Genomic DNA, 27,110 nt, shown 5'->3' on the forward strand with positions numbered 1-27,110 from the left:
ATCTGTGAGAATATTTGTTTCAGCATGAAACCTACTTATCCAAAGCGGGAGTGCTCCGATCAAGGATTTGTATCTCCGATATAAATATATATCAGCGGAAATACCGGAGTAAAGAACAAAACATTGGTTACTTTCCCCCTTACTTATATTCCCTATCAAAACATGTTCGTTGTAAGAATAAAGTACAAAGAACTTCTGAAGGATTTGCCTTCAACTGCAATTATATTGTATGCTTGCGGAACAAGACTATCCATAGCCTCTGCTGTTTATGCACCTGTCCTGATTGATTGAGGGGCCTGTCGTTCAGCAGTTATCGTTAGTTAATGTTGTTCATTGGTATTTTCCCGTTTGGATATACATGATATATAAATTAGATCGTTGGTTTTCCTGTTCGAATAGTGTACGCTAATAATTTTGGGTCCCTTTTAGCCTGCTGTTTGGTCTGTATCAAAGCCCTGTGTAAAAGGCCGTACCTTGACCTGTGTTTGTTATTTATATCAGGTTGAGAACAACCCTCCCTCAGACAACATGGACAAGGGGTCATTTTACTGATGTAGAAAAGAAAATAAAAATACCAAGGATTTGTATAGTTCTTCTATACAAAACCTTTGAAAACTTAGAATTTTGTACTCAAAAAGAGGAGAGTTACATCATATTTTAAACAACTTTTTCTAAAAGAGGGGTCCACTTATTTTGAATAATATTAAACTGTTAAAGTAAATGTGTTAACATGGTTAAAGTCCAGGCATATTACAAAATTCTTGGACATGTTTTGACCATTTAATACCAGATAGATATATAGTTCTTTGAGAAAATATGAGCCCTTTTGTACAAACAAATATATTATAACTTATATTGATCCCTCATAAAACATGTAAAAGGGATATTTATAACATTGTCATTAAGGGGTTGTCCCCAAACTGATTATGACTTGGATGGAGAATTGTCTCATTGTCAGTCACACATACATGTCCTACATAGACCAGATTTAATTATTTCTTGGTGAACAGGGAAAAATACTTCAGAAATTAAAGAAATGTCAAAGTACAAGTGATAAATCAAGCTTTAATATTGTCAAAACCTACTATTTTATGTTTACAAAAAAAAATTATAATCGCTCGCCTCTACTTTTCAAGCTTCGCCTCAAAAATTTGCAAATTAAATATTTTTTTATTTAAATTTTCAAATCGCTCGCTCGCCCCAAATTTTGAAGTCCAAAAATCCGTAGAACAAGAAATTAAATTGGTGTGGCCTTAGTTCAATCAATTGACGTTTGATCAACTTCAAATAATTTTTCTGGTACTATTTGTTGATTTTATGTAATAGTTTGTTTTCCATGGTTACAACGCGTTCGTGTTCCGTGTTAATCATGATAAACAGAATAATAACATGTCACATATTAAACAAATAGGTTATAATAATAATGTGCATGTTTCAAAGGGATTTGAAATCCAAATATTTTATTATGTACTAAGTGAAATTAAACAACAAATAGCGTTTTCCTTATTGTAATATTTTGACCGAATTTAGTTGTGAAAGAGGGACGAAAGATACCAGAGGGACAGTCAAACTCGTAAATCGAAAATAAACTGACAACGCCATGGCTAAAAATGACAAATGCCAACAGAAAACAATAGTACACACGATACAACATAGCAAACATGAACCCAGTAATATGTGTACAGCAAGAGAAACTTACCCTGTCGAAACACCGAGTATTGATCTGTTCGAATTGCATGCAAATTTCTGTTGGTTACATATATTATAACTTATATATATTCAAATTCAATTAACACTTTACGGTATCAAAAATATACTATTGGTTATTACATAAACTATACGCCTAATTTACTTACAGAAACTTTCCTGAAGTTTCATGAACAATGTCTTTTTTTTGCTGATGGATTTCAGAATAGACGCATGTGCTTCGGGAAAAATGTCTTTTTTCATCCGAATGTTGAAAATGTCTCCAAAAACACGGTTCCTCATTTTCCAGTGTTCCTTTCATTATACCAACAAAACATTGTTTCATATACAAAAACAGCTGTAATACTTTTATAGGCATAGTACGGTTAATTGTTTACCAAACGTCAATTAACTGTATCATTTAACATTCTTAAACAAATATTAAAAAGGGAGAATGCTTTCACTTACAATAGCTTACATGAAAATGTTTTTTGAATGTGCGACAAGATAATCACTATACAAAGAGCACCAATTATACACCTTTCTGCCAAAATCTAAGAAGTGTTAAAAATGAAGAAATAACGAATCAAAGGCATTAAACTAATCCTGAAATAAAATGTCATTCTATAATAATGTATCTACCTTTATTATTTTGGGTGAAAGGAAAATAAATAATAACAACAAGATATTAATTGAAAATTTTTTGCCAGATATTGCAATTTGTTTTTCAATGATGGATGTAGGAGCTTTTCACACTGATGATCTTACTGTATCGGCACCTTACTTTGATGCTTACAGAGTATTGATTTGTGATAATTTATTTAAGGTGGTAACTTACACTACAGGGAGATAACTCTGTAAAATCAGCTAAACGTTTTAATTACGTTGTGTTGTTATGGGAATATTAAGCTTTTCAATGATCAAAATTAGTGTTTGTCAAACTGGTATATAACCAGTGTATTTTTTTCTTATAAAACGGTTGGTTCAAATTTTTGAAATTTTTATATTTTTGTCAAGAGGTCAAAGTAAATACTTTGTCAAAATGCTATGAAAATTAAACGAGCCAAATTAATTTTAGTGAAGATGTTGGGTACCACCTTAACCAACAAGATTACTATAACAGTGTCAAGATTAAAACATCTTACTGATGAAGAATATTAATTAGTCAGCACTAGAACACACCCGTGATATCCCGAACCCATGACTGAATTCAAGTATTTTACTACGTGTAAGCTTATTTTAGCCCGGATTTTTTGTATTGGTATTGTCATCTGATTAAGTCATGCTGATTATTAGATGCATAGTTTTCTCTGCTTTCAAAATCTTTCTGTTTGAACCCTTGAATATATCTATTATTTAAAATTTAATTGTTTGGATAACAAAAGGGTCCGGAATGGAGTAATTTTCAATCAACAAACAAATGGAAGTTTTTAACGATCTTGACTGGCTATAAAGCCCCTGCACGGTCAGTAAATCAACAGCAGTGTCCTATATTAGTCATAAATAAAGTTGAATTCTTTGATTCGCTGTTTTACGTCATACCTGCTAACAAATTGAAAACTGTACCTATACGCCTTATTCTTAGTCTAGATTTTTAGTATCCATATTGTCATCTTATAAATTCATACTGATTAAAATACTACAATAAGAAACAAATGTGACAATGATTGAATTTGTGTCAACCCTGTGATTATGAACCGAGTATATAGCAAATCTCAAATACACCGTTTGGTGGTGCGCCTGTAAGATGCGGAATGTACAGATAAGGTAATAGGTAACAGGTGAATATAATATTGGTATCGGTATCGGATTTGACCCGGAAATTGTTAATTATTGGCAATATTTATTATGTGGAAAACAAAAGGGTCTGGAATGGTGTAACTTTTAATCAACACCATTGTCCTATATTAGCTATAATATATAAAGTTGAATTCTTTGAATTGCTGTTTTTACCCCATGATGAATGACAGATTGGATTATAGATATGTTCCGGACCATATGAGTATTTGGACCATACGCGTATGGTCATGACCATTTGCGTATACTCATAAGGTCCGACCGTACGCGTATGGTCGGACCATACGAGTATAATACTCGTTTGGTTATTAACGGGCCGGACCATATGAGTATTTGGACCATATAGGTAAAAAAAAATTACATTATAAAAGTTTCTATAATACAAAAACTTTATCTAAAAAAACAATGATGGTTACATGACGATGTATTAGTTTTATAATTCAAATACTACGTAATAAAAATTAAATACTGATGCCATAATTAGTTTTCATTGTTAATTACATTCTTGCATGTAGGCTTGTAGTTATATTTACTTCCAAACGGTATCATAGCTTTTTTGCATTTGCAAGTCTTGGTTGTGCACGATTCTTTTCATTTACACCTTTTGTTTGCGAGTGAAAAGCTAGCCTTTTTGTAGTTGCGTACAGTGATACCGAGATCTTGGGCCATTCCGATATGTCTACGGTGTTTTCAAGAAGCTCTACATCTCAAGTATCGTAGCATGACTGCAATACACCGTACTCACAAGATAACTTAAATGAACTAGATCTATGTTACTTTCCAGTGACTTCTTATGTAACAGTTCATTAAGAATTTTTTTGGATTTTTTTTTTAAGTCGACATATTGCCATTCACTTGTAATAACAAATCGGTAATGACCATCGGTAATTACCATCGGTATAAAATGTGTTTATTTGTTGAAGGCCGTACGGTGACCTATAGTTGTTAATGTCTGTGTCATTTTGGTTTTTTGTAGATAGTTGTCTCATTGGCAATCATACCACATCTTCTTTTTTATATTATTATAGTAAAATTAACTCCGTGAAACTTCTAATTTTTATCTAGCTAATCGTTTTATTACAATATAATAATGAAATTACCTATATAACGTCTTTTTAATGAACGGTCATACCATATGAAGAGAATATTTAAAAAAATATAAGAAATATTAAAAGTAAACTGTAACACAGTGTTAATTACCCGGACCATATGCACGGGTAGTAAGGTTGTCATATCGAGGACCGTTTAGTACAGTGATTTTGTCATAGTTTGGATAAGTTTGACATGACGTTGTTAAGTGTTTTTGATGACAATCAATGCAAAAATGTAAACATTCGGATATTTTGTAAAAGGAACTTCTGATCAATAATTCAAGCTGGTAAGTACCTTTGTATAAAGTAAATATGTTAGTACACCACAATTTGTATCATATAGTTAATGATTTACTACAGAACAAAGCTTGCGTATGTCAAAAGTTAAAAGTTGCTAATTGGTTTAATGTGCATAAAAAGTTATTATCTTTCTGTCTGTTACATCACATATTTCTTCGTGATATAATACTGCCGTCAATTATTCTGAAGAATACCTACTTTTGCACTCAATTAAAAATTTCTGAAATATCTGTGTCATGGTTTGGTTCATTCGTGTCATGGTTTGGTTCATTCGTGTCATGGTTTAGTTCATGTTGGACATGGTTCAGTTATGTAATTCTTGTCGTGTATAATGAAGAGTTACTATCAAAATTAACAACAATTGTTTCATTTGAAACACAAAAGGGCATAAGAACGCACATACAATGTAGTAATATATTATAAGTAGATGATTGCCAATGAGACAACTATCCACCTTCGATCAAATGATGTAGATGTTAGCAACTATATGTCACCAAGAGGCCTTCAACACTGAGCAAAACCATACTTTTGGCAAGTTATAAAAGGCTGCGACAAAATTCAATGTATAGGAATTCCAATAAGAAAACCACCAGCCTAATTTCTGTTCAAAATAAATAGAAAAATATGATATACAGTTACAAACGATATTCACGGCATTACAGAAACTTAACTTGAGACAGTATATACAAAATATTGCGGAGTTAAACATGTTTCCTTTTTGACTAGCTGCCACTTTTTTGCAACTTTTAAGTATATGATATCTTTAGCTATTTGACTAGTGATGCCGATCACGTTATCCTTAGCAGAGTCAAGCATAGACATACGGAGAAAAGATTATATGTGAAACAGAAGCAACGCTTTGTATTGATTTGTATAATTATATCTAAAGCTAGTTTAAAAGAGCAGTGACTTTTAAAATTATATTGTAGAAAACTTACGAATAGTAACATGACATGTGTTTACGCTTTGACAATTACACCCACTAAATTTTGTTAAACAGGCTTTTTTTCATCTTACGCATTTAATATATAGTATAATTTCGTTCAATAACAGGCGCTATCAAACAAATTTTCAGTATTAAAGTGAAACACATATATATATTTATTTCGATCTAAACCATGACAAACTTGACCAAAACCATGACGAATTTCTAGACTCTTAACCGAACCATGGGTGTATTTGTTTGCTCTCTTCTGACGACATCCAGAAGACCTCCAGGTTTGGGAAGCAAACAAATAGAAATGGAGTGCTTCTGTAGAATCACGTGTTACCTCCAGAAGTTTGAAGCAAACAAACATAAACAGATCGCTTCTGGACTATTGTGTATGTATTTGATAAACAAATAATTTTCGTATTAAAAAAATGGAAACAGTTTTTACAGAGTTTCTTTTATCAGACGATGATAGTGACAATGACTGTGACTCAGAAAGTACAGTTATATTTGGTGCAGTACTACAGACCTTTCTGTAAGTTTCTGTAAGTTTTCCAGCAAACACAAATGTATGATTGTTGTGACGTTGAAAAATTATTTAGTAGAGACATACGGTCCTTCGATACTTCCGACAAATGAACACATTTACTAACTATTGTTTATTATACAAGTAGTTTTAAAAAGGGCTGACTTTTTATACGCCTGTTTACGGGACGTATTATGGTATACCGTTGTCCGTCCGTCTGTCCGTCCGTCGTCCACATGTCGGACAATAACTCAAAATCGCTTTATCCAGTTTGTATGAAACTTTGGTGAATTGTTTATATCTATTGACTTAAGCTTCCTTTCGATTTTTATAAATTTCAGACTTTACGTTTCCGAGTTATAAGATTTTATTCATAAAAAGGGGGGGGGGGACACTGCCTATTTTTCTTAAGTGCATGGATAAAGTACATTAAATGTTAAAAAATATATGAAATCAGATATCTTATGACATTATAAAAATGTTTATCATTCATTTATTTTGTAGCTAATTCTCTTCTTTTTTTTAGGCAAAGAGAAAGTCGTGTTCGAATAGACAATTATATATCTGATGTTGTTGCCCAATTTACAGCTGTTGAATTCAGGAGAATATATAGAATATCAGTTGACTGTTTTCAGCACCTTTGCCAGTTATTGTCTACATGCCCAGAAATGTCAGTCAGGTCACCTCAGTTTGGCGGTAGGGGGAGAATTTCTTTGGAGAAAACCGTTCTAATAGCCTTGAGATATCTTGGACATCAGGAAAATGTGCGCATTATATCAAATATCTTTGATGTGGCCGACTCGTCTGTAATTGTTAGTAGAGATAGGTTTATTTCGGCTATTTTGAATAACCTTAAGGACAGATTTATACGATGGCCCTCGGGTGCTGCTGAAAAAAATGATGTCGTAAGAAAATTTAGAGAAAAGAGGGGATTTCCTGGAATCGTCGGATGTATAGATGGAACACATATCCATATTAAACCCCCAACAGAACACCCACAAAGTTATGTCAATAGAAAAAGTTTCCACAGTGTTATTCTGCAAGCAGTTTGCCTTCAAGATATGAAGATTTCGAATTGTTTTGCGGGTTTTCCTGGAAGTGTTCATGACTCCAGGGTGCTACGACAATCAGATTTATGGGACGAAGCAAACATGGCTTGTGGTCAAAATCACATTTTAGGAGACGGTGCCTACCCGATTAAGACCTGGCTCATGACGCCATACAGGAACACTGGTAATTTGACACAAATTCAAAAGAGATATAATGCAGCTCATTCTGCCACACGTAGTATCATAGAAAGAGTTTTTGCCATGTTGAAAGGACGATTCCGCAGACTACGGTATATCGAAGTCCAGCAGATTAAAACAGTGAACGAAATAATTATCACCTGTTGTGTTCTCCACAACATATCAATACTTGATGGGGACGCTGCTCTTGATATGATGGATGACGATGAAGAAGATAACATTCAACAAAACGCAGTCAACAATCTTCAAGGACCAGACCAACAAGGAATTTTAAAACGCGATCAAATAGCTGCAAATTTGCAATAAAATAACTTACTATATTTGTTTTATTTTATTAATTGGTTTCCCTAATTTTTTCCAAACCGTATCCCTTTAACTTTAAAATTGGAACGTCATGACGAAAACCTTTTTATAGTGGTGGTCTTGTGGTGCCTAGCATGACTTGGGATGTCGGTAGTTTGTTAGTTAGATATCCAACTGGGTCAAACCAAAGACTTGAAAATTTGATTTTTTTTCTTCTCTGGCAAGCACACGCATTTAGGAGTAAGCATGCCAAGAAATTGCCTCCGATGAAATTCTGCAAACACCCCACTGAGCCATACAATTATATGGATGAGTTTTAGTCCGATTTACTGCATGACCATGTGCTAAGTGACACATGTCATTAACTTCAATATTTGTTGAAATCACATATTTTTAATTCTATGGAAGTCCCTAGGACTACGGTGGTATACAAGAATTTTAAGCTATGATTTCTTTCGGCATGAGCAAGTCTGGCATGATCAGAGTCAGAATAATGTGTCCCGAGTAAGGTTATTTGTGTCTTCCTTCGGACTTTTACCTTGTGAACTAGCACGTTAAAAATCCGGCTCGTCGGCGGTCTTGAAATTAACAGGATTCATACTTCTATCTCATTACCATGTTCTCGTCCCGATATGCATGTAATATTTCCCACTGGACGTTAAACACCAATCCGTCATCATCTTCTATTGAATGGAATTAAAATGAATAGTTGACCTAAAGCATTTTGCAACAATTTATTATGTATTCATAAAATCAAAAAGTATTGGGTGAAATGCATTGCTGTTGAAGACAATTATGATAAAATAGGTCAAAACTTATATTTCTGTAAAATTTAGCCTGAAAGGACGGCATGTCCTTGATCAAAATAAAATACCTTCATTGTTAATTAATATATCTTAAAGATAATAATATTGTTTAAAAAGAACGACACTGATGAAGGAAATTTGTTGTGCCAAAAGATTTGTACGTCTTAATTGGTATACTTGTACATTAAGCTTAGCTCGCCCGGACCAAGGGGCCAGTGTGAGCTATTGGCATCACTTCTTGTTCTTCGTCGTAGTCGTCCGTAAAACGTCTTAGTCAGTTGGAACCAAAATTGGCCACAATCATCCTTGGTGTATCTAGTTTAAAAAAAAATATATTACTTCAATCTCTAAACGTAGAAAAAAGGTGTAAAATACAAGTATCGTCTATAAAGATAAGATAAGACACAATATATCTTTATTCCAATTAAAGGACCCATGATGAGCAAAGCAATTTATTACAATGATTTTTTATAATTGAGAGACACAAATAATTTTGACAATCTTATATAAATATGAATATAATCAACTTTATAAGTTTATGCCGGATCTTAAGCCACAGCCAGACCAGAGCCAAAGAATATGTGTAAAAAAGCAGTAATAAAACAGATTGTATAAAATATTAACAGGCAAATATTCTCAATGGGTTATATATAAACATATCTGTACTTTAATGATAGTTTTCTGTGTTCAAAACATTTCTTAATATAAGTTCAAAATTTTTTTAATACCTATAGGTTTTCTTGAATAAAAAGTCAATTGAACTTGGCACTTGTGTTTAACACTTCGAAATTTTGACAACTTATCAAATTTTATCACAGAACTCTTTTCTCAAAAGATAAAGGGGACATTCACATATAAAATGTTCTTCATCTTCAACTTTATCCAGCATGCATTTTTTACATAACCTTTGTGTTTTATCTAGTATATAGTTGTTTTTTTTTAAACTTGAATACCGTTATAGACAGTGAAAATCTGATTGGGATAGAAATGTCAATATTTACTTAGGCCACACCAATTTGATTCCTTGTTCGACGGACCCGCCCGCACCTATTTTTTTCAAAACAGAATTTTTTTATTTTTTTATATTCCCGCTTCCCGCATCCGGAAATGTAATCATGTCCATTTCCCGCACCGTTTTTTTTTTGTAAACATTATAAAAAGATATCAACATTTGTTTTTAAAATCACAGTCTAACCTGTATATAACGATTTGAAACATAAAAGCACCCCAGCACACTTTGTAAATATCTGTGAGAATATTTGTTTCAGCATGAAACCTACTTATCCAAAGCGGGAGTGCTCCGATCAAGGATTTGTATCTCCGATATAAATATATATCAGCGGAAATACCGGAGTAAAGAACAAAACATTGGTTACTTTCCCCCTTACTTATATTCCCTATCAAAACATGTTCGTTGTAAGAATAAAGTACAAAGAACTTCTGAAGGATTTGCCTTCAACTGCAATTATATTGTATGCTTGCGGAACAAGACTATCCATAGCCTCTGCTGTTTATGCACCTGTCCTGATTGATTGAGGGGCCTGTCGTTCAGCAGTTATCGTTAGTTAATGTTGTTCATTGGTATTTTCCCGTTTGGATATACATGATATATAAATTAGATCGTTGGTTTTCCTGTTCGAATAGTGTACGCTAATAATTTTGGGTCCCTTTTAGCCTGCTGTTTGGTCTGTATCAAAGCCCTGTGTAAAAGGCCGTACCTTGACCTGTGTTTGTTATTTATATCAGGTTGAGAACAACCCTCCCTCAGACAACATGGACAAGGGGTCATTTTACTGATGTAGAAAAGAAAATAAAAATACCAAGGATTTGTATAGTTCTTCTATACAAAACCTTTGAAAACTTAGAATTTTGTACTCAAAAAGAGGAGAGTTACATCATATTTTAAACAACTTTTTCTAAAAGAGGGGTCCACTTATTTTGAATAATATTAAACTGTTAAAGTAAATGTGTTAACATGGTTAAAGTCCAGGCATATTACAAAATTCTTGGACATGTTTTGACCATTTAATACCAGATAGATATATAGTTCTTTGAGAAAATATGAGCCCTTTTGTACAAACAAATATATTATAACTTATATTGATCCCTCATAAAACATGTAAAAGGGATATTTATAACATTGTCATTAAGGGGTTGTCCCCAAACTGATTATGACTTGGATGGAGAATTGTCTCATTGTCAGTCACACATACATGTCCTACATAGACCAGATTTAATTATTTCTTGGTGAACAGGGAAAAATACTTCAGAAATTAAAGAAATGTCAAAGTACAAGTGATAAATCAAGCTTTAATATTGTCAAAACCTACTATTTTATGTTTACAAAAAAAAATTATAATCGCTCGCCTCTACTTTTCAAGCTTCGCCTCAAAAATTTGCAAATTAAATATTTTTTTATTTAAATTTTCAAATCGCTCGCTCGCCCCAAATTTTGAAGTCCAAAAATCCGTAGAACAAGAAATTAAATTGGTGTGGCCTTAGTTCAATCAATTGACGTTTGATCAACTTCAAATAATTTTTCTGGTACTATTTGTTGATTTTATGTAATAGTTTGTTTTCCATGGTTACAACGCGTTCGTGTTCCGTGTTAATCATGATAAACAGAATAATAACATGTCACATATTAAACAAATAGGTTATAATAATAATGTGCATGTTTCAAAGGGATTTGAAATCCAAATATTTTATTATGTACTAAGTGAAATTAAACAACAAATAGCGTTTTCCTTATTGTAATATTTTGACCGAATTTAGTTGTGAAAGAGGGACGAAAGATACCAGAGGGACAGTCAAACTCGTAAATCGAAAATAAACTGACAACGCCATGGCTAAAAATGACAAATGCCAACAGAAAACAATAGTACACACGATACAACATAGCAAACATGAACCCAGTAATATGTGTACAGCAAGAGAAACTTACCCTGTCGAAACACCGAGTATTGATCTGTTCGAATTGCATGCAAATTTCTGTTGGTTACATATATTATAACTTATATATATTCAAATTCAATTAACACTTTACGGTATCAAAAATATACTATTGGTTATTACATAAACTATACGCCTAATTTACTTACAGAAACTTTCCTGAAGTTTCATGAACAATGTCTTTTTTTTGCTGATGGATTTCAGAATAGACGCATGTGCTTCGGGAAAAATGTCTTTTTTCATCCGAATGTTGAAAATGTCTCCAAAAACACGGTTCCTCATTTTCCAGTGTTCCTTTCATTATACCAACAAAACATTGTTTCATATACAAAAACAGCTGTAATACTTTTATAGGCATAGTACGGTTAATTGTTTACCAAACGTCAATTAACTGTATCATTTAACATTCTTAAACAAATATTAAAAAGGGAGAATGCTTTCACTTACAATAGCTTACATGAAAATGTTTTTTGAATGTGCGACAAGATAATCACTATACAAAGAGCACCAATTATACACCTTTCTGCCAAAATCTAAGAAGTGTTAAAAATGAAGAAATAACGAATCAAAGGCATTAAACTAATCCTGAAATAAAATGTCATTCTATAATAATGTATCTACCTTTATTATTTTGGGTGAAAGGAAAATAAATAATAACAACAAGATATTAATTGAAAATTTTTTGCCAGATATTGCAATTTGTTTTTCAATGATGGATGTAGGAGCTTTTCACACTGATGATCTTACTGTATCGGCACCTTACTTTGATGCTTACAGAGTATTGATTTGTGATAATTTATTTAAGGTGGTAACTTACACTACAGGGAGATAACTCTGTAAAATCAGCTAAACGTTTTAATTACGTTGTGTTGTTATGGGAATATTAAGCTTTTCAATGATCAAAATTAGTGTTTGTCAAACTGGTATATAACCAGTGTATTTTTTTCTTATAAAACGGTTGGTTCAAATTTTTGAAATTTTTATATTTTTGTCAAGAGGTCAAAGTAAATACTTTGTCAAAATGCTATGAAAATTAAACGAGCCAAATTAATTTTAGTGAAGATGTTGGGTACCACCTTAACCAACAAGATTACTATAACAGTGTCAAGATTAAAACATCTTACTGATGAAGAATATTAATTAGTCAGCACTAGAACACACCCGTGATATCCCGAACCCATGACTGAATTCAAGTATTTTACTACGTGTAAGCTTATTTTAGCCCGGATTTTTTGTATTGGTATTGTCATCTGATTAAGTCATGCTGATTATTAGATGCATAGTTTTCTCTGCTTTCAAAATCTTTCTGTTTGAACCCTTGAATATATCTATTATTTAAAATTTAATTGTTTGGATAACAAAAGGGTCCGGAATGGAGTAATTTTCAATCAACAAACAAATGGAAGTTTTTAACGATCTTGACTGGCTATAAAGCCCCTGCACGGTCAGTAAATCAACAGCAGTGTCCTATATTAGTCATAAATAAAGTTGAATTCTTTGATTCGCTGTTTTACGTCATACCTGCTAACAAATTGAAAACTGTACCTATACGCCTTATTCTTAGTCTAGATTTTTAGTATCCATATTGTCATCTTATAAATTCATACTGATTAAAATACTACAATAAGAAACAAATGTGACAATGATTGAATTTGTGTCAACCCTGTGATTATGAACCGAGTATATAGCAAATCTCAAATACACCGTTTGGTGGTGCGCCTGTAAGATGCGGAATGTACAGATAAGGTAATAGGTAACAGGTGAATATAATATTGGTATCGGTATCGGATTTGACCCGGAAATTGTTAATTATTGGCAATATTTATTATGTGGAAAACAAAAGGGTCTGGAATGGTGTAACTTTTAATCAACACCATTGTCCTATATTAGCTATAATATATAAAGTTGAATTCTTTGAATTGCTGTTTTTACCCCATGATGAATGACAGATTGGATTATAGATATGTTCCGGACCATATGAGTATTTGGACCATACGCGTATGGTCATGACCATTTGCGTATACTCATAAGGTCCGACCGTACGCGTATGGTCGGACCATACGAGTATAATACTCGTTTGGTTATTAACGGGCCGGACCATATGAGTATTTGGACCATATAGGTAAAAAAAAATTACATTATAAAAGTTTCTATAATACAAAAACTTTATCTAAAAAAACAATGATGGTTACATGACGATGTATTAGTTTTATAATTCAAATACTACGTAATAAAAATTAAATACTGATGCCATAATTAGTTTTCATTGTTAATTACATTCTTGCATGTAGGCTTGTAGTTATATTTACTTCCAAACGGTATCATAGCTTTTTTGCATTTGCAAGTCTTGGTTGTGCACGATTCTTTTCATTTACACCTTTTGTTTGCGAGTGAAAAGCTAGCCTTTTTGTAGTTGCGTACAGTGATACCGAGATCTTGGGCCATTCCGATATGTCTACGGTGTTTTCAAGAAGCTCTACATCTCAAGTATCGTAGCATGACTGCAATACACCGTACTCACAAGATAACTTAAATGAACTAGATCTATGTTACTTTCCAGTGACTTCTTATGTAACAGTTCATTAAGAATTTTTTTGGATTTTTTTTTTAAGTCGACATATTGCCATTCACTTGTAATAACAAATCGGTAATGACCATCGGTAATTACCATCGGTATAAAATGTGTTTATTTGTTGAAGGCCGTACGGTGACCTATAGTTGTTAATGTCTGTGTCATTTTGGTTTTTTGTAGATAGTTGTCTCATTGGCAATCATACCACATCTTCTTTTTTATATTATTATAGTAAAATTAACTCCGTGAAACTTCTAATTTTTATCTAGCTAATCGTTTTATTACAATATAATAATGAAATTACCTATATAACGTCTTTTTAATGAACGGTCATACCATATGAAGAGAATATTTAAAAAAATATAAGAAATATTAAAAGTAAACTGTAACACAGTGTTAATTACCCGGACCATATGCACGGGTAGTAAGGTTGTCATATCGAGGACCGTTTAGTACAGTGATTTTGTCATAGTTTGGATAAGTTTGACATGACGTTGTTAAGTGTTTTTGATGACAATCAATGCAAAAATGTAAACATTCGGATATTTTGTAAAAGGAACTTCTGATCAATAATTCAAGCTGGTAAGTACCTTTGTATAAAGTAAATATGTTAGTACACCACAATTTGTATCATATAGTTAATGATTTACTACAGAACAAAGCTTGCGTATGTCAAAAGTTAAAAGTTGCTAATTGGTTTAATGTGCATAAAAAGTTATTATCTTTCTGTCTGTTACATCACATATTTCTTCGTGATATAATACTGCCGTCAATTATTCTGAAGAATACCTACTTTTGCACTCAATTAAAAATTTCTGAAATATCTGTGTCATGGTTTGGTTCATTCGTGTCATGGTTTGGTTCATTCGTGTCATGGTTTAGTTCATGTTGGACATGGTTCAGTTATGTAATTCTTGTCGTGTATAATGAAGAGTTACTATCAAAATTAACAACAATTGTTTCATTTGAAACACAAAAGGGCATAAGAACGCACATACAATGTAGTAATATATTATAAGTAGATGATTGCCAATGAGACAACTATCCACCTTCGATCAAATGATGTAGATGTTAGCAACTATATGTCACCAAGAGGCCTTCAACACTGAGCAAAACCATACTTTTGGCAAGTTATAAAAGGCTGCGACAAAATTCAATGTATAGGAATTCCAATAAGAAAACCACCAGCCTAATTTCTGTTCAAAATAAATAGAAAAATATGATATACAGTTACAAACGATATTCACGGCATTACAGAAACTTAACTTGAGACAGTATATACAAAATATTGCGGAGTTAAACATGTTTCCTTTTTGACTAGCTGCCACTTTTTTGCAACTTTTAAGTATATGATATCTTTAGCTATTTGACTAGTGATGCCGATCACGTTATCCTTAGCAGAGTCAAGCATAGACATACGGAGAAAAGATTATATGTGAAACAGAAGCAACGCTTTGTATTGATTTGTATAATTATATCTAAAGCTAGTTTAAAAGAGCAGTGACTTTTAAAATTATATTGTAGAAAACTTACGAATAGTAACATGACATGTGTTTACGCTTTGACAATTACACCCACTAAATTTTGTTAAACAGGCTTTTTTTCATCTTACGCATTTAATATATAGTATAATTTCGTTCAATAACAGGCGCTATCAAACAAATTTTCAGTATTAAAGTGAAACACATATATATATTTATTTCGATCTAAACCATGACAAACTTGACCAAAACCATGACGAATTTCTAGACTCTTAACCGAACCATGGGTGTATTTGTTTGCTCTCTTCTGACGACATCCAGAAGACCTCCAGGTTTGGGAAGCAAACAAATAGAAATGGAGTGCTTCTGTAGAATCACGTGTTACCTCCAGAAGTTTGAAGCAAACAAACATAAACAGATCGCTTCTGGACTATTGTGTATGTATTTGATAAACAAATAATTTTCGTATTAAAAAAATGGAAACAGTTTTTACAGAGTTTCTTTTATCAGACGATGATAGTGACAATGACTGTGACTCAGAAAGTACAGTTATATTTGGTGCAGTACTACAGACCTTTCTGTAAGTTTCTGTAAGTTTTCCAGCAAACACAAATGTATGATTGTTGTGACGTTGAAAAATTATTTAGTAGAGACATACGGTCCTTCGATACTTCCGACAAATGAACACATTTACTAACTATTGTTTATTATACAAGTAGTTTTAAAAAGGGCTGACTTTTTATACGCCTGTTTACGGGACGTATTATGGTATACCGTTGTCCGTCCGTCTGTCCGTCCGTCGTCCACATGTCGGACAATAACTCAAAATCGCTTTATCCAGTTTGTATGAAACTTTGGTGAATTGTTTATATCTATTGACTTAAGCTTCCTTTCGATTTTTATAAATTTCAGACTTTACGTTTCCGAGTTATAAGATTTTATTCATAAAAAGGGGGGGGGGGACACTGCCTATTTTTCTTAAGTGCATGGATAAAGTACATTAAATGTTAAAAAATATATGAAATCAGATATCTTATGACATTATAAAAATGTTTATCATTCATTTATTTTGTAGCTAATTCTCTTCTTTTTTTTAGGCAAAGAGAAAGTCGTGTTCGAATAGACAATTATATATCTGATGTTGTTGCCCAATTTACAGCTGTTGAATTCAGGAGAATATATAGAATATCAGTTGACTGTTTTCAGCACCTTTGCCAGTTATTGTCTACATGCCCAGAAATGTCAGTCAGGTCACCTCAGTTTGGCGGTAGGGGGAGAATTTCTTTGGAGAAAACCGTTCTAATAGCCTTGAGATATCTTGGACATCAGGAAAATGTGCGCATTATATCAAATATCTTTGATGTGGCCGACTCGTCTGTAATTGTTAGTAGAGATAGGTTTATTTCGGCTATTTTGAATAACCTTAAGGACAGATTTATACGATGGCCCTCGGGTGCTGCTGAAAAAAATGATGTCGTAAGAAAATTTAGAGAAAAGAGGGGATTTCCTGGAATCGTCGGATGTATAGATGGAACACATATCCATATTAAACCCCCAACAGAACACCCACAAAGTTATGTCAATAGAAAAAGTTTCCACAGTGTTATTCTGCAAGCAGTTTGCCTTCAAGATATGAAGATTTCGAATTGTTTTGCGGGTTTTCCTGGAAGTGTTCATGACTCCAGGGTGCTACGACAATCAGATTTATGGGACGAAGCAAACATGGCTTGTGGTCAAAATCACATTTTAGGAGACGGTGCCTACCCGATTAAGACCTGGCTCATGACGCCATACAGGAACACTGGTAATTTGACACAAATTCAAAAGAGATATAATGCAGCTCATTCTGCCACACGTAGTATCATAGAAAGAGTTTTTGCCATGTTGAAAGGACGATTCCGCAGACTACGGTATATCGAAGTCCAGCAGATTAAAACAGTGAACGAAATAATTATCACCTGTTGTGTTCTCCACAACATATCAATACTTGATGGGGACGCTGCTCTTGATATGATGGATGACGATGAAGAAGATAACATTCAACAAAACGCAGTCAACAATCTTCAAGGACCAGACCAACAAGGAATTTTAAAACGCGATCAAATAGCTGCAAATTTGCAATAAAATAACTTACTATATTTGTTTTATTTTATTAATTGGTTTCCCTAATTTTTTCCAAACCGTATCCCTTTAACTTTAAAATTGGAACGTCATGACGAAAACCTTTTTATAGTGGTGGTCTTGTGGTGCCTAGCATGACTTGGGATGTCGGTAGTTTGTTAGTTAGATATCCAACTGGGTCAAACCAAAGACTTGAAAATTTGATTTTTTTTCTTCTCTGGCAAGCACACGCATTTAGGAGTAAGCATGCCAAGAAATTGCCTCCGATGAAATTCTGCAAACACCCCACTGAGCCATACAATTATATGGATGAGTTTTAGTCCGATTTACTGCATGACCATGTGCTAAGTGACACATGTCATTAACTTCAATATTTGTTGAAATCACATATTTTTAATTCTATGGAAGTCCCTAGGACTACGGTGGTATACAAGAATTTTAAGCTATGATTTCTTTCGGCATGAGCAAGTCTGGCATGATCAGAGTCAGAATAATGTGTCCCGAGTAAGGTTATTTGTGTCTTCCTTCGGACTTTTACCTTGTGAACTAGCACGTTAAAAATCCGGCTCGTCGGCGGTCTTGAAATTAACAGGATTCATACTTCTATCTCATTACCATGTTCTCGTCCCGATATGCATGTAATATTTCCCACTGGACGTTAAACACCAATCCGTCATCATCTTCTATTGAATGGAATTAAAATGAATAGTTGACCTAAAGCATTTTGCAACAATTTATTATGTATTCATAAAATCAAAAAGTATTGGGTGAAATGCATTGCTGTTGAAGACAATTATGATAAAATAGGTCAAAACTTATATTTCTGTAAAATTTAGCCTGAAAGGACGGCATGTCCTTGATCAAAATAAAATACCTTCATTGTTAATTAATATATCTTAAAGATAATAATATTGTTTAAAAAGAACGACACTGATGAAGGAAATTTGTTGTGCCAAAAGATTTGTACGTCTTAATTGGTATACTTGTACATTAAGCTTAGCTCGCCCGGACCAAGGGGCCAGTGTGAGCTATTGGCATCACTTCTTGTTCTTCGTCGTAGTCGTCCGTAAAACGTCTTAGTCAGTTGGAACCAAAATTGGCCACAATCATCCTTGGTGTATCTAGTTTAAAAAAAAATATATTACTTCAATCTCTAAACGTAGAAAAAAGGTGTAAAATACAAGTATCGTCTATAAAGATAAGATAAGACACAATATATCTTTATTCCAATTAAAGGACCCATGATGAGCAAAGCAATTTATTACAATGATTTTTTATAATTGAGAGACACAAATAATTTTGACAATCTTATATAAATATGAATATAATCAACTTTATAAGTTTATGCCGGATCTTAAGCCACAGCCAGACCAGAGCCAAAGAATATGTGTAAAAAAGCAGTAATAAAACAGATTGTATAAAATATTAACAGGCAAATATTCTCAATGGGTTATATATAAACATATCTGTACTTTAATGATAGTTTTCTGTGTTCAAAACATTTCTTAATATAAGTTCAAAATTTTTTTAATACCTATAGGTTTTCTTGAATAAAAAGTCAATTGAACTTGGCACTTGTGTTTAACACTTCGAAATTTTGACAACTTATCAAATTTTATCACAGAACTCTTTTCTCAAAAGATAAAGGGGACATTCACATATAAAATGTTCTTCATCTTCAACTTTATCCAGCATGCATTTTTTACATAACCTTTGTGTTTTATCTAGTATATAGTTGTTTTTTTTTAAACTTGAATACCGTTATAGACAGTGAAAATCTGATTGGGATAGAAATGTCAATATTTACTTAGGCCACACCAATTTGATTCCTTGTTCGACGGACCCGCCCGCACCTATTTTTTTCAAAACAGAATTTTTTTATTTTTTTATATTCCCGCTTCCCGCATCCGGAAATGTAATCATGTCCATTTCCCGCACCGTTTTTTTTTTGTAAACATTATAAAAAGATATCAACATTTGTTTTTAAAATCACAGTCTAACCTGTATATAACGATTTGAAACATAAAAGCACCCCAGCACACTTTGTAAATATCTGTGAGAATATTTGTTTCAGCATGAAACCTACTTATCCAAAGCGGGAGTGCTCCGATCAAGGATTTGTATCTCCGATATAAATATATATCAGCGGAAATACCGGAGTAAAGAACAAAACATTGGTTACTTTCCCCCTTACTTATATTCCCTATCAAAACATGTTCGTTGTAAGAATAAAGTACAAAGAACTTCTGAAGGATTTGCCTTCAACTGCAATTATATTGTATGCTTGCGGAACAAGACTATCCATAGCCTCTGCTGTTTATGCACCTGTCCTGATTGATTGAGGGGCCTGTCGTTCAGCAGTTATCGTTAGTTAATGTTGTTCATTGGTATTTTCCCGTTTGGATATACATGATATATAAATTAGATCGTTGGTTTTCCTGTTCGAATAGTGTACGCTAATAATTTTGGGTCCCTTTTAGCCTGCTGTTTGGTCTGTATCAAAGCCCTGTGTAAAAGGCCGTACCTTGACCTGTGTTTGTTATTTATATCAGGTTGAGAACAACCCTCCCTCAGACAACATGGACAAGGGGTCATTTTACTGATGTAGAAAAGAAAATAAAAATACCAAGGATTTGTATAGTTCTTCTATACAAAACCTTTGAAAACTTAGAATTTTGTACTCAAAAAGAGGAGAGTTACATCATATTTTAAACAACTTTTTCTAAAAGAGGGGTCCACTTATTTTGAATAATATTAAACTGTTAAAGTAAATGTGTTAACATGGTTAAAGTCCAGGCATATTACAAAATTCTTGGACATGTTTTGACCATTTAATACCAGATAGATATATAGTTCTTTGAGAAAATATGAGCCCTTTTGTACAAACAAATATATTATAACTTATATTGATCCCTCATAAAACATGTAAAAGGGATATTTATAACATTGTCATTAAGGGGTTGTCCCCAAACTGATTATGACTTGGATGGAGAATTGTCTCATTGTCAGTCACACATACATGTCCTACATAGACCAGATTTAATTATTTCTTGGTGAACAGGGAAAAATACTTCAGAAATTAAAGAAATGTCAAAGTACAAGTGATAAATCAAGCTTTAATATTGTCAAAACCTACTATTTTATGTTTACAAAAAAAAATTATAATCGCTCGCCTCTACTTTTCAAGCTTCGCCTCAAAAATTTGCAAATTAAATATTTTTTTATTTAAATTTTCAAATCGCTCGCTCGCCCCAAATTTTGAAGTCCAAAAATCCGTAGAACAAGAAATTAAATTGGTGTGGCCTTACTGTCCATTTTAACCAAAGTTGTCAGACCAATTCTTATTTGAGTTATTGTCTGAAATGACGATTAGCATCATTTAAAAAAAAACACTGTTATAAATAGAGAGAAGCTGTATCTGAGGACAAAATCGTCAGTATACTTGTATACGAGTTATTGCCCTTGAATGACAATTTTTACCCGTTTTTGCGGATTTTTTTTTTTTTTTTCTGTACTAATGAAAACTATAATAGAAAAGAAAGAAAATGGGTCCAACAAGACAAGATTTGGGCCCACAAAAATTTCCATTCAAGACAACTATTCTTTTTGCATTGTATCAGTTTTATGCCAAACTGTCAGGTGAACACTACAGGCTCCTTGAAGGCTCTGCTTTTTGTTGGTGTAAATTTGAAAAGGGGGAATTAATATATAACTACCATATTTTATATGTAAATAGAGAAGTGTATATAGTTACTGCATTTTACCTTTTAAAGATTGACAATATTTTACCGTGTTCAGATATATTCTACTTGGATTTATCCTTGATGTTCCTTAAACTAACCTTATAAAGGAAACTTAAACAGAGAGGTGTAGCTACCTAGGTTGTCTCCTGGTAGTGTGGTTACTTGTTCCCTTAGGAGCTAGTATTAAAAAAAACCATGTCTACTACAAAGAAGGGTATATTTATTTCCCCAAATTATCTTCCTGAATATGCATGTAAATTTTTTCCTGGATTTTTTTGGCAGCAATCACTCAATCTTGTGCAACATCCTAATTTCCTGCCAATTCGATACATGTGAGGCTTGCTGATTGGTTGTTTGCATATTTTATTTTTGACGTTAGGTTGCTGTCTCATTGATTTATACTTCATATTTCTTTTAACTTCTATTCAAAAATCAATAAAATCCAGATTGACAGAAAAACAAGCAAAAACTGAAAAATATAAGTAACAGACTCACACAAAAATGTAAGGTGTTCTGGAGGAATAAGCATACTATAAGCATACCCACACCTACAGTATAAATTCTGATTTAATGTACATGGTGGCCTATAATTGCTTACTACCACTTCATTTTAACTCTTGTGGTTAGTTGTCTCATGGGCAATCATATCACATCTCATTTTTATATGGATCCATTTTAAGTGGCCTCTATCAGTACCCTACAAAAGGCATTTCAATTTGAAGAAAAAAAATCATACATATACATCTGCCAATTTCATTCAGACTGCTGTGTGTTCTATATAAAGTAAGATAGTTTCCAAAACATATGTAGGAGTGCCACTTCTTTTGAATTTTACACTTCTCATATTTGATTATAAAGAAATAAAATGATATGGGGCAAGTTTTCAAGTGACAACTTTACTCATCATAAGAGAAATAAGTGCTTTTGTTATTGATATTCATCTTAACAAGTACTGTACTGGAAAACGTGAACAATGTACAAATACGTCATACCCTGCATCAAGGTCAGGCTGGAATTTAGATAAATATAAACAACTTTCTGGTATGCCTGATATTCATTAGTTTCCCAATAAATATGGTGTGCAAATAAGATTGCACCAACTATGGTTTTACTGACAACTTGAGAAAAGTTATTGATTGCACAATCTAAATCTATCTTTTAATTAACATGAAGTTATTACCATTTTCTGAAATCTTCTTGAATGTTGCATTTTATGTAACATAAGGTTCATTGACCAATTTTACTTCAAAACACTGAAAAAGAGAGGGGGGATAGATACCTAAGGGACATTCAAAGTCGATGAAAAACTGACAAAGCCATGGCAAAATAAAATGAAAAATGACGAAAGACAAACAACAGTCCACAAAACACAACAAAGAAAGCTCAAGACTGTCAGAGCAACAAGACCTCCTTCAAAAACAGGACTTTTTCAGTAGTATCCTGCTCCACATGTGGCACCCATCATGTTGCTCATGTATAGCCTCAGGTACAAAATCAGTGATGTCTCATTCGCAACAAGGCCTCATGTAGTATAACAAAAACAAGACTTTGATATATAAATCTTTAATCAATAACAAATTAAAAAGGTAACAATCTATAACAACTGACTGTTGTAAAAAAGTATCACAAATTTAAAACAAAAATACTGTAAACCAAGTACTCTAAACATGTTAAAATAAATACAAATACATTGCTGTCTTGCAAAATTAGAATATACACTTTTTTTTTAAATTGTCTTGTGCACAACATAAAACATCTAGTACAATTCCTTGTAAAGTATAATATTGTCTCTATTAGGTTAAAGTTCATACTCCGCTTTCAAACTTTAATAAACAAAAAGAACTAATCTTGTTATTACTATAACATTGATCTCTTAAATGAAACAGAGCACATTTAAAAGTCTTGTCTATATACTTTAAAAACAACTATAAACCAACACAAATCTAATCTCAGAAGATAGCTAATTTGACATCCTTGAAATTTTGTATCATGTAAATAAAAGATTTAGCATTTGACTCATCTTCTTTTGAAATAAAAGAAGTATGAATGTATTGCAATGTAGGGCATTTCACAAAACACTCGCGAAACTTCACAAAACTGAATTTCACTTGACAAGCATCCAAATTTTTTAAAGGCATATAACCCAAAATGCTTACAATTGAGTTTACAGACAAAGCTGTAAATGATAAATAAAGTTCTGTCAAATTTGAGAGATTTTTTAAATATTTCAACTCATCATCAATAATTTGGGTGTTTGAAATATCCAAAGATGTCAAGGTTACCAAGTTTTGCAAAAATGAAAAATCGAACAATGGGCTTTCACATAAATTGAGCCTTTTCAAATGGTAACCTGCTGCAAGTCTTGATATGATTTGATTAAATTCTAGTTTTGTCATATCAAAAATTTGACTCCCTACTTCAAATGTATGTAGTTTTTCCACTGACATTGTTGATAATTTTAGAGTTTGCTTATCAATGACAAAACAATCTTCATTAAATGATACTTCAACAAACACTCCACAATTTCTCTCAATGATGTCATGCAATTTTTTATTGACTTTAGAAACAGTCATTAACAATTCAGTGACACTAATAAATTTTAAGACCCCTTTAATTAATTCTTCTGTTAAATCCATAAATCCTACAAAAGAGAATAAAAAATCTCTGAACAGTTTGTAATTAAATACTACATGTATAAAAATGTATGGATACACAATGTATACACTTCACTCAAACATTATTTCTGTATTGTAAAAAAAACTAACTGTTAAGCATGATGTTGTTTTGTTGCTTTATCTTCTAAATGATGTACATAAAAAAAACAATGTTAACCCACTTATTTACACATGCAACAACCCTGATCACCTACATGTCGACTTATTTTTTAACAGCATTAATGAATTCTCTTAACAAGTCCATTTTTTCATTATGCATTTCTTTTCTTTCTTTCATATTTGAAGCCCTCTCCTCTTTCTGATTTCCTGTGTAATCTTTGAGAAATTCAACAATCTCAGTAGCTGCAGATTTTTTTTTTTGATTGACGTACATGTGCCAGCTTTTTCAGTACTCTTTTTATTCTTATCATCTTCATCATCTGATATACCGGTACTACTTTCCAAAGAATCCTCACTGCATTGCTTTCTCTTGTTTGAAATAGATGTGCCCAAGGTTGATTTGGGTTTTATAACGGGATTTCCTTGAAACAATTCACTCATTTCTTCCATATATGGACATGTTTTTCTGTCATTACCTGATTTTGAATTGTGGTCATTGATTTTCTTCAGGTTGGTAGTAAGAGTCTTCATCCTCCCTTGCACCTGCTCCCATGTAAACCGGAAACCATTTCCAGCCAATACTTTTGAAATATCCTCCCACATTCTCTTTTTAGTTTGCTTCCCTTTGTTTGTAAGAACTTCTATTTGTTTCACCTCATTGATAAGAATCTTCGTTGCTGAATCGCTCCAAAAAGACGGTGAGTTGGATGTTGAGCATGATGATGAGGCTGAATCATCACGGGAATCACCAGTCTCTGTACATGTAGACTGTTGAGAGTTTAGGCCTACAATTAAAAATTATTTAAACATGTAAATAAAGGTCACCATTGGAAAAATGGGATTAGATATTGCATGTACATGTAGCTTCTTTACTTTAAGCTAAAATGGCTGTTTACACCTCAAAATTTACTGTGAGCACAGACAAACCTGTGCAGCTGGAAAAGTTTTAAGGCATGGCATGACCTACATGTAGATATATAAAATTCAAATGTATTTAATGTTTCAGAAAATTAAAAACTTAACTGGATTTTTCTGTGCACTTTTTTTGGTCCCTGCAGATATGAAGTTTAGACACAGTCATTTTAGCCTCAAGGTAAAGATGTTTATTTAAGAATTGAATGCTTCTTTTTTTAATTTTATTGGGAGTCAGTACAAGCGTTGACCAAAGCACATTTTGTATAAAGTGTGGAAGCGCTTCATATTAAAAATGTGCGCATGATCAACACTTTTACACCCTTATAAAATTATAAAAAGAAGCATTCAATTCTTATAATTACATTTTTATGCTACAACCATGAAATTAAGAGTTATATCAAGCTTTCTGGTTTTTTTTGTTTTTTTTTAATACATGTAAATGCATTGTTTTGACATTGTCAGGGATAGCACGTGCAGTCATAGCTGCTGTATTTTATATGGAAATAAAATGTGATATGGGAGTGCCTCACGATTGTTTTCAGCCAATCAAAAATTACTAAATCTAATGAAACATACATGTAATGTCATTATGTATAAATATAATGTCTTTACTGTAGTAGTTGTTCAATTTATTTACATTCATTTTGTTTAAGACATGGACCATACATCTTTTGGGTGGGGAGCATGGTTTTTTTCTCAGGATAAACAAATGTTTCTCGACATTCGTAAAAATACAAACTATATTTTTTAATAACATACAGGAACAATATTATTTTTTCCTAAGTTCAACGTTGTATTTTTACCCCTTTTTTAAAAAGAAAAAGAAACCACTTTTCCCACTTCCTTTCACCCTTTTGAAACAAACTATTTTCCAAGAAAATTTAGAATAAAATTATTTTTTTTAAAAGCCCATTGTTTTAATACCATTTGGTTCTTCTTAAAATTTTCTTACAACTCAGCACATATGAATTATTATATATTTTTTAAACTTTATGATGACATTCCTATGAATTAATTATGATATTTATCATTTAGTGATTATTATAACCAAATTCAGTCATCTGTATATAATCATTTGTTTCCTTATGTTTTAAGGTGTACATAGTTGCTAAAACTATACCCTTTGGGTAGTGCTCCACAATTAATGGAGGAATATACAAGAAACTGAACTGAACTTCTTTACTTTTTGGGGGAGGGTGGCATGCCAAGAGGTAAATTTGGCTTTTGAACCAATTATTAAACTTTGTTGGATATTGCATATATTTCTTTTGTTTAATAAGATAAAAAGAAACGATTGTGTACCATTAAATCAACCTGTCTACCATTTTTAATATGTTATATATATATACGTGCCATCAACGAGATCAGCTGAAATTCATATAAGGGCCGAAACATATAAAGGGGACGATTGAAAGTCAATGCTTGAGTAAAATATACATTTAAAGAATATGGGAAAATGCTTGAATATGATGCATTACACATTTGTGCATATATTTATCGAATCATTTACCTGCACTCATACAAGGATGGCGCAAAAATTCGTCCATATTAGTTGAAATTGATTTGCAAGATTCACACTCAAAATGGATGTCTTCTGTTTCGGCCATGGTGAATGAAGTTGTCACGTGGTCTCTCCACTTGCTACCTGGGTCTCGAAATGGAGAAGCGGTAGCTTTCCAGTAGACCAGCTGTTCCCAAACGAACTATCGCGGAGCGATCCAGTAGCGATCCTGCAGACCAAACAAATACGCTCCATGTCAATCGCTTAACCAAACCATAACAATTCCGATATCTTGCTTAGTCTGCATTAATTTCTTGAAACAACAATTTCAATGTAGATCGTTTGACCTCTAATACAGATTCAA

At 32.7% G+C, this 27,110-nt stretch overlaps 4 protein-coding genes across 6 annotated transcripts in view; 2 read left to right on the forward strand and 2 right to left on the reverse strand.

Annotated features, from left to right (window-relative positions):
- Nucleotides 1–27,110, reverse strand: part of LOC139518953 (uncharacterized) — a 116,795-nt gene that overhangs the window by 78,772 nt on the left and 10,913 nt on the right. The window contains exon 5 of the mRNA XM_071310649.1: nt 11,789–11,933. Coding sequence (XP_071166750.1) covers nt 11,789–11,933 — 145 coding nt within the window. The remainder of the gene's footprint in view (nt 1–11,788; nt 11,934–27,110) is intronic.
- Nucleotides 6,040–7,898, forward strand: LOC139518954 (putative nuclease HARBI1). 2 transcript variants are annotated; one of them, XR_011663490.1, is made up of 2 exons: nt 6,040–6,197; nt 6,858–7,898. XR_011663490.1 is itself a non-coding variant. In XM_071310651.1 (2 exons), exons 1-2 carry the CDS (start codon nt 6,237–6,239, stop codon nt 7,882–7,884), a joined length of 1,131 nt encoding a protein of 376 aa, XP_071166752.1. In that variant the 5' UTR covers nt 6,211–6,236; the 3' UTR covers nt 7,885–7,898. The 2 variants fall into 2 exon arrangements, 1 of the variants encoding a protein (XP_071166752.1); XM_071310651.1 differs by lacking the exon at nt 6,040–6,197 and adding an exon at nt 6,211–6,340.
- LOC139518955 (putative nuclease HARBI1) lies at nt 15,972–17,830 on the forward strand. 2 transcript variants are annotated; one of them, XR_011663491.1, is made up of 2 exons: nt 15,972–16,129; nt 16,790–17,830. XR_011663491.1 is itself a non-coding variant. In XM_071310652.1 (2 exons), the coding sequence occupies exons 1-2, from the start codon at nt 16,169–16,171 to the stop codon at nt 17,814–17,816; spliced, it is 1,131 nt and encodes a 376-aa protein (XP_071166753.1). In that variant the 5' UTR covers nt 16,143–16,168; the 3' UTR covers nt 17,817–17,830. The 2 variants fall into 2 exon arrangements, 1 of the variants encoding a protein (XP_071166753.1); XM_071310652.1 differs by lacking the exon at nt 15,972–16,129 and adding an exon at nt 16,143–16,272.
- LOC139518956 (uncharacterized) lies at nt 23,104–27,000 on the reverse strand. Its single transcript, XM_071310653.1, has 3 exons — nt 26,756–27,000; nt 24,807–25,115; nt 23,104–24,197 (listed from the first exon to the last, which is right to left on the reverse strand). The coding sequence occupies exons 1-3, from the start codon at nt 26,850–26,852 to the stop codon at nt 23,506–23,508; spliced, it is 1,098 nt and encodes a 365-aa protein (XP_071166754.1). The 5' UTR covers nt 26,853–27,000; the 3' UTR covers nt 23,104–23,505.

Source organism: Mytilus edulis, chromosome 4 (assembly GCF_963676685.1).
Source record: "Mytilus edulis chromosome 4, xbMytEdul2.2, whole genome shotgun sequence".
Lineage (NCBI taxonomy): Eukaryota > Metazoa > Mollusca > Bivalvia > Mytilida > Mytilidae > Mytilus > Mytilus edulis.

What these genes read in the sequence shown, in the direction of transcription:
- LOC139518954 (XM_071310651.1), top strand. Translation starts at nt 6,237, where the DNA reads ATGGAAACAGTTTTTACAGAGTTTCTTTTATCAGACGATGATAGTGAC. An exon ending in GCAGTACTACAGACCTTTCT is followed by an intron (nt 6,341 to 6,857) that starts GTAAGTTTCTGT and finishes TCTTTTTTTTAG; the next exon opens with GCAAAGAGAAAGTCGTGTTC.
- LOC139518955 (XM_071310652.1), top strand. Translation starts at nt 16,169, where the DNA reads ATGGAAACAGTTTTTACAGAGTTTCTTTTATCAGACGATGATAGTGAC. An exon ending in GCAGTACTACAGACCTTTCT is followed by an intron (nt 16,273 to 16,789) that starts GTAAGTTTCTGT and finishes TCTTTTTTTTAG; the next exon opens with GCAAAGAGAAAGTCGTGTTC.
- LOC139518956 (XM_071310653.1), bottom strand. Translation starts at nt 26,852, where the DNA reads ATGGCCGAAACAGAAGACATCCATTTTGAGTGTGAATCTTGCAAATCA. An exon ending in CCATCCTTGTATGAGTGCAG is followed by an intron (nt 25,116 to 26,755) that starts GTAAATGATTCG and finishes TTTTAATTGTAG; the next exon opens with GCCTAAACTCTCAACAGTCT. An exon ending in TGACCACAATTCAAAATCAG is followed by an intron (nt 24,198 to 24,806) that starts GTAATGACAGAA and finishes TCTCTTTTGTAG; the next exon opens with GATTTATGGATTTAACAGAA.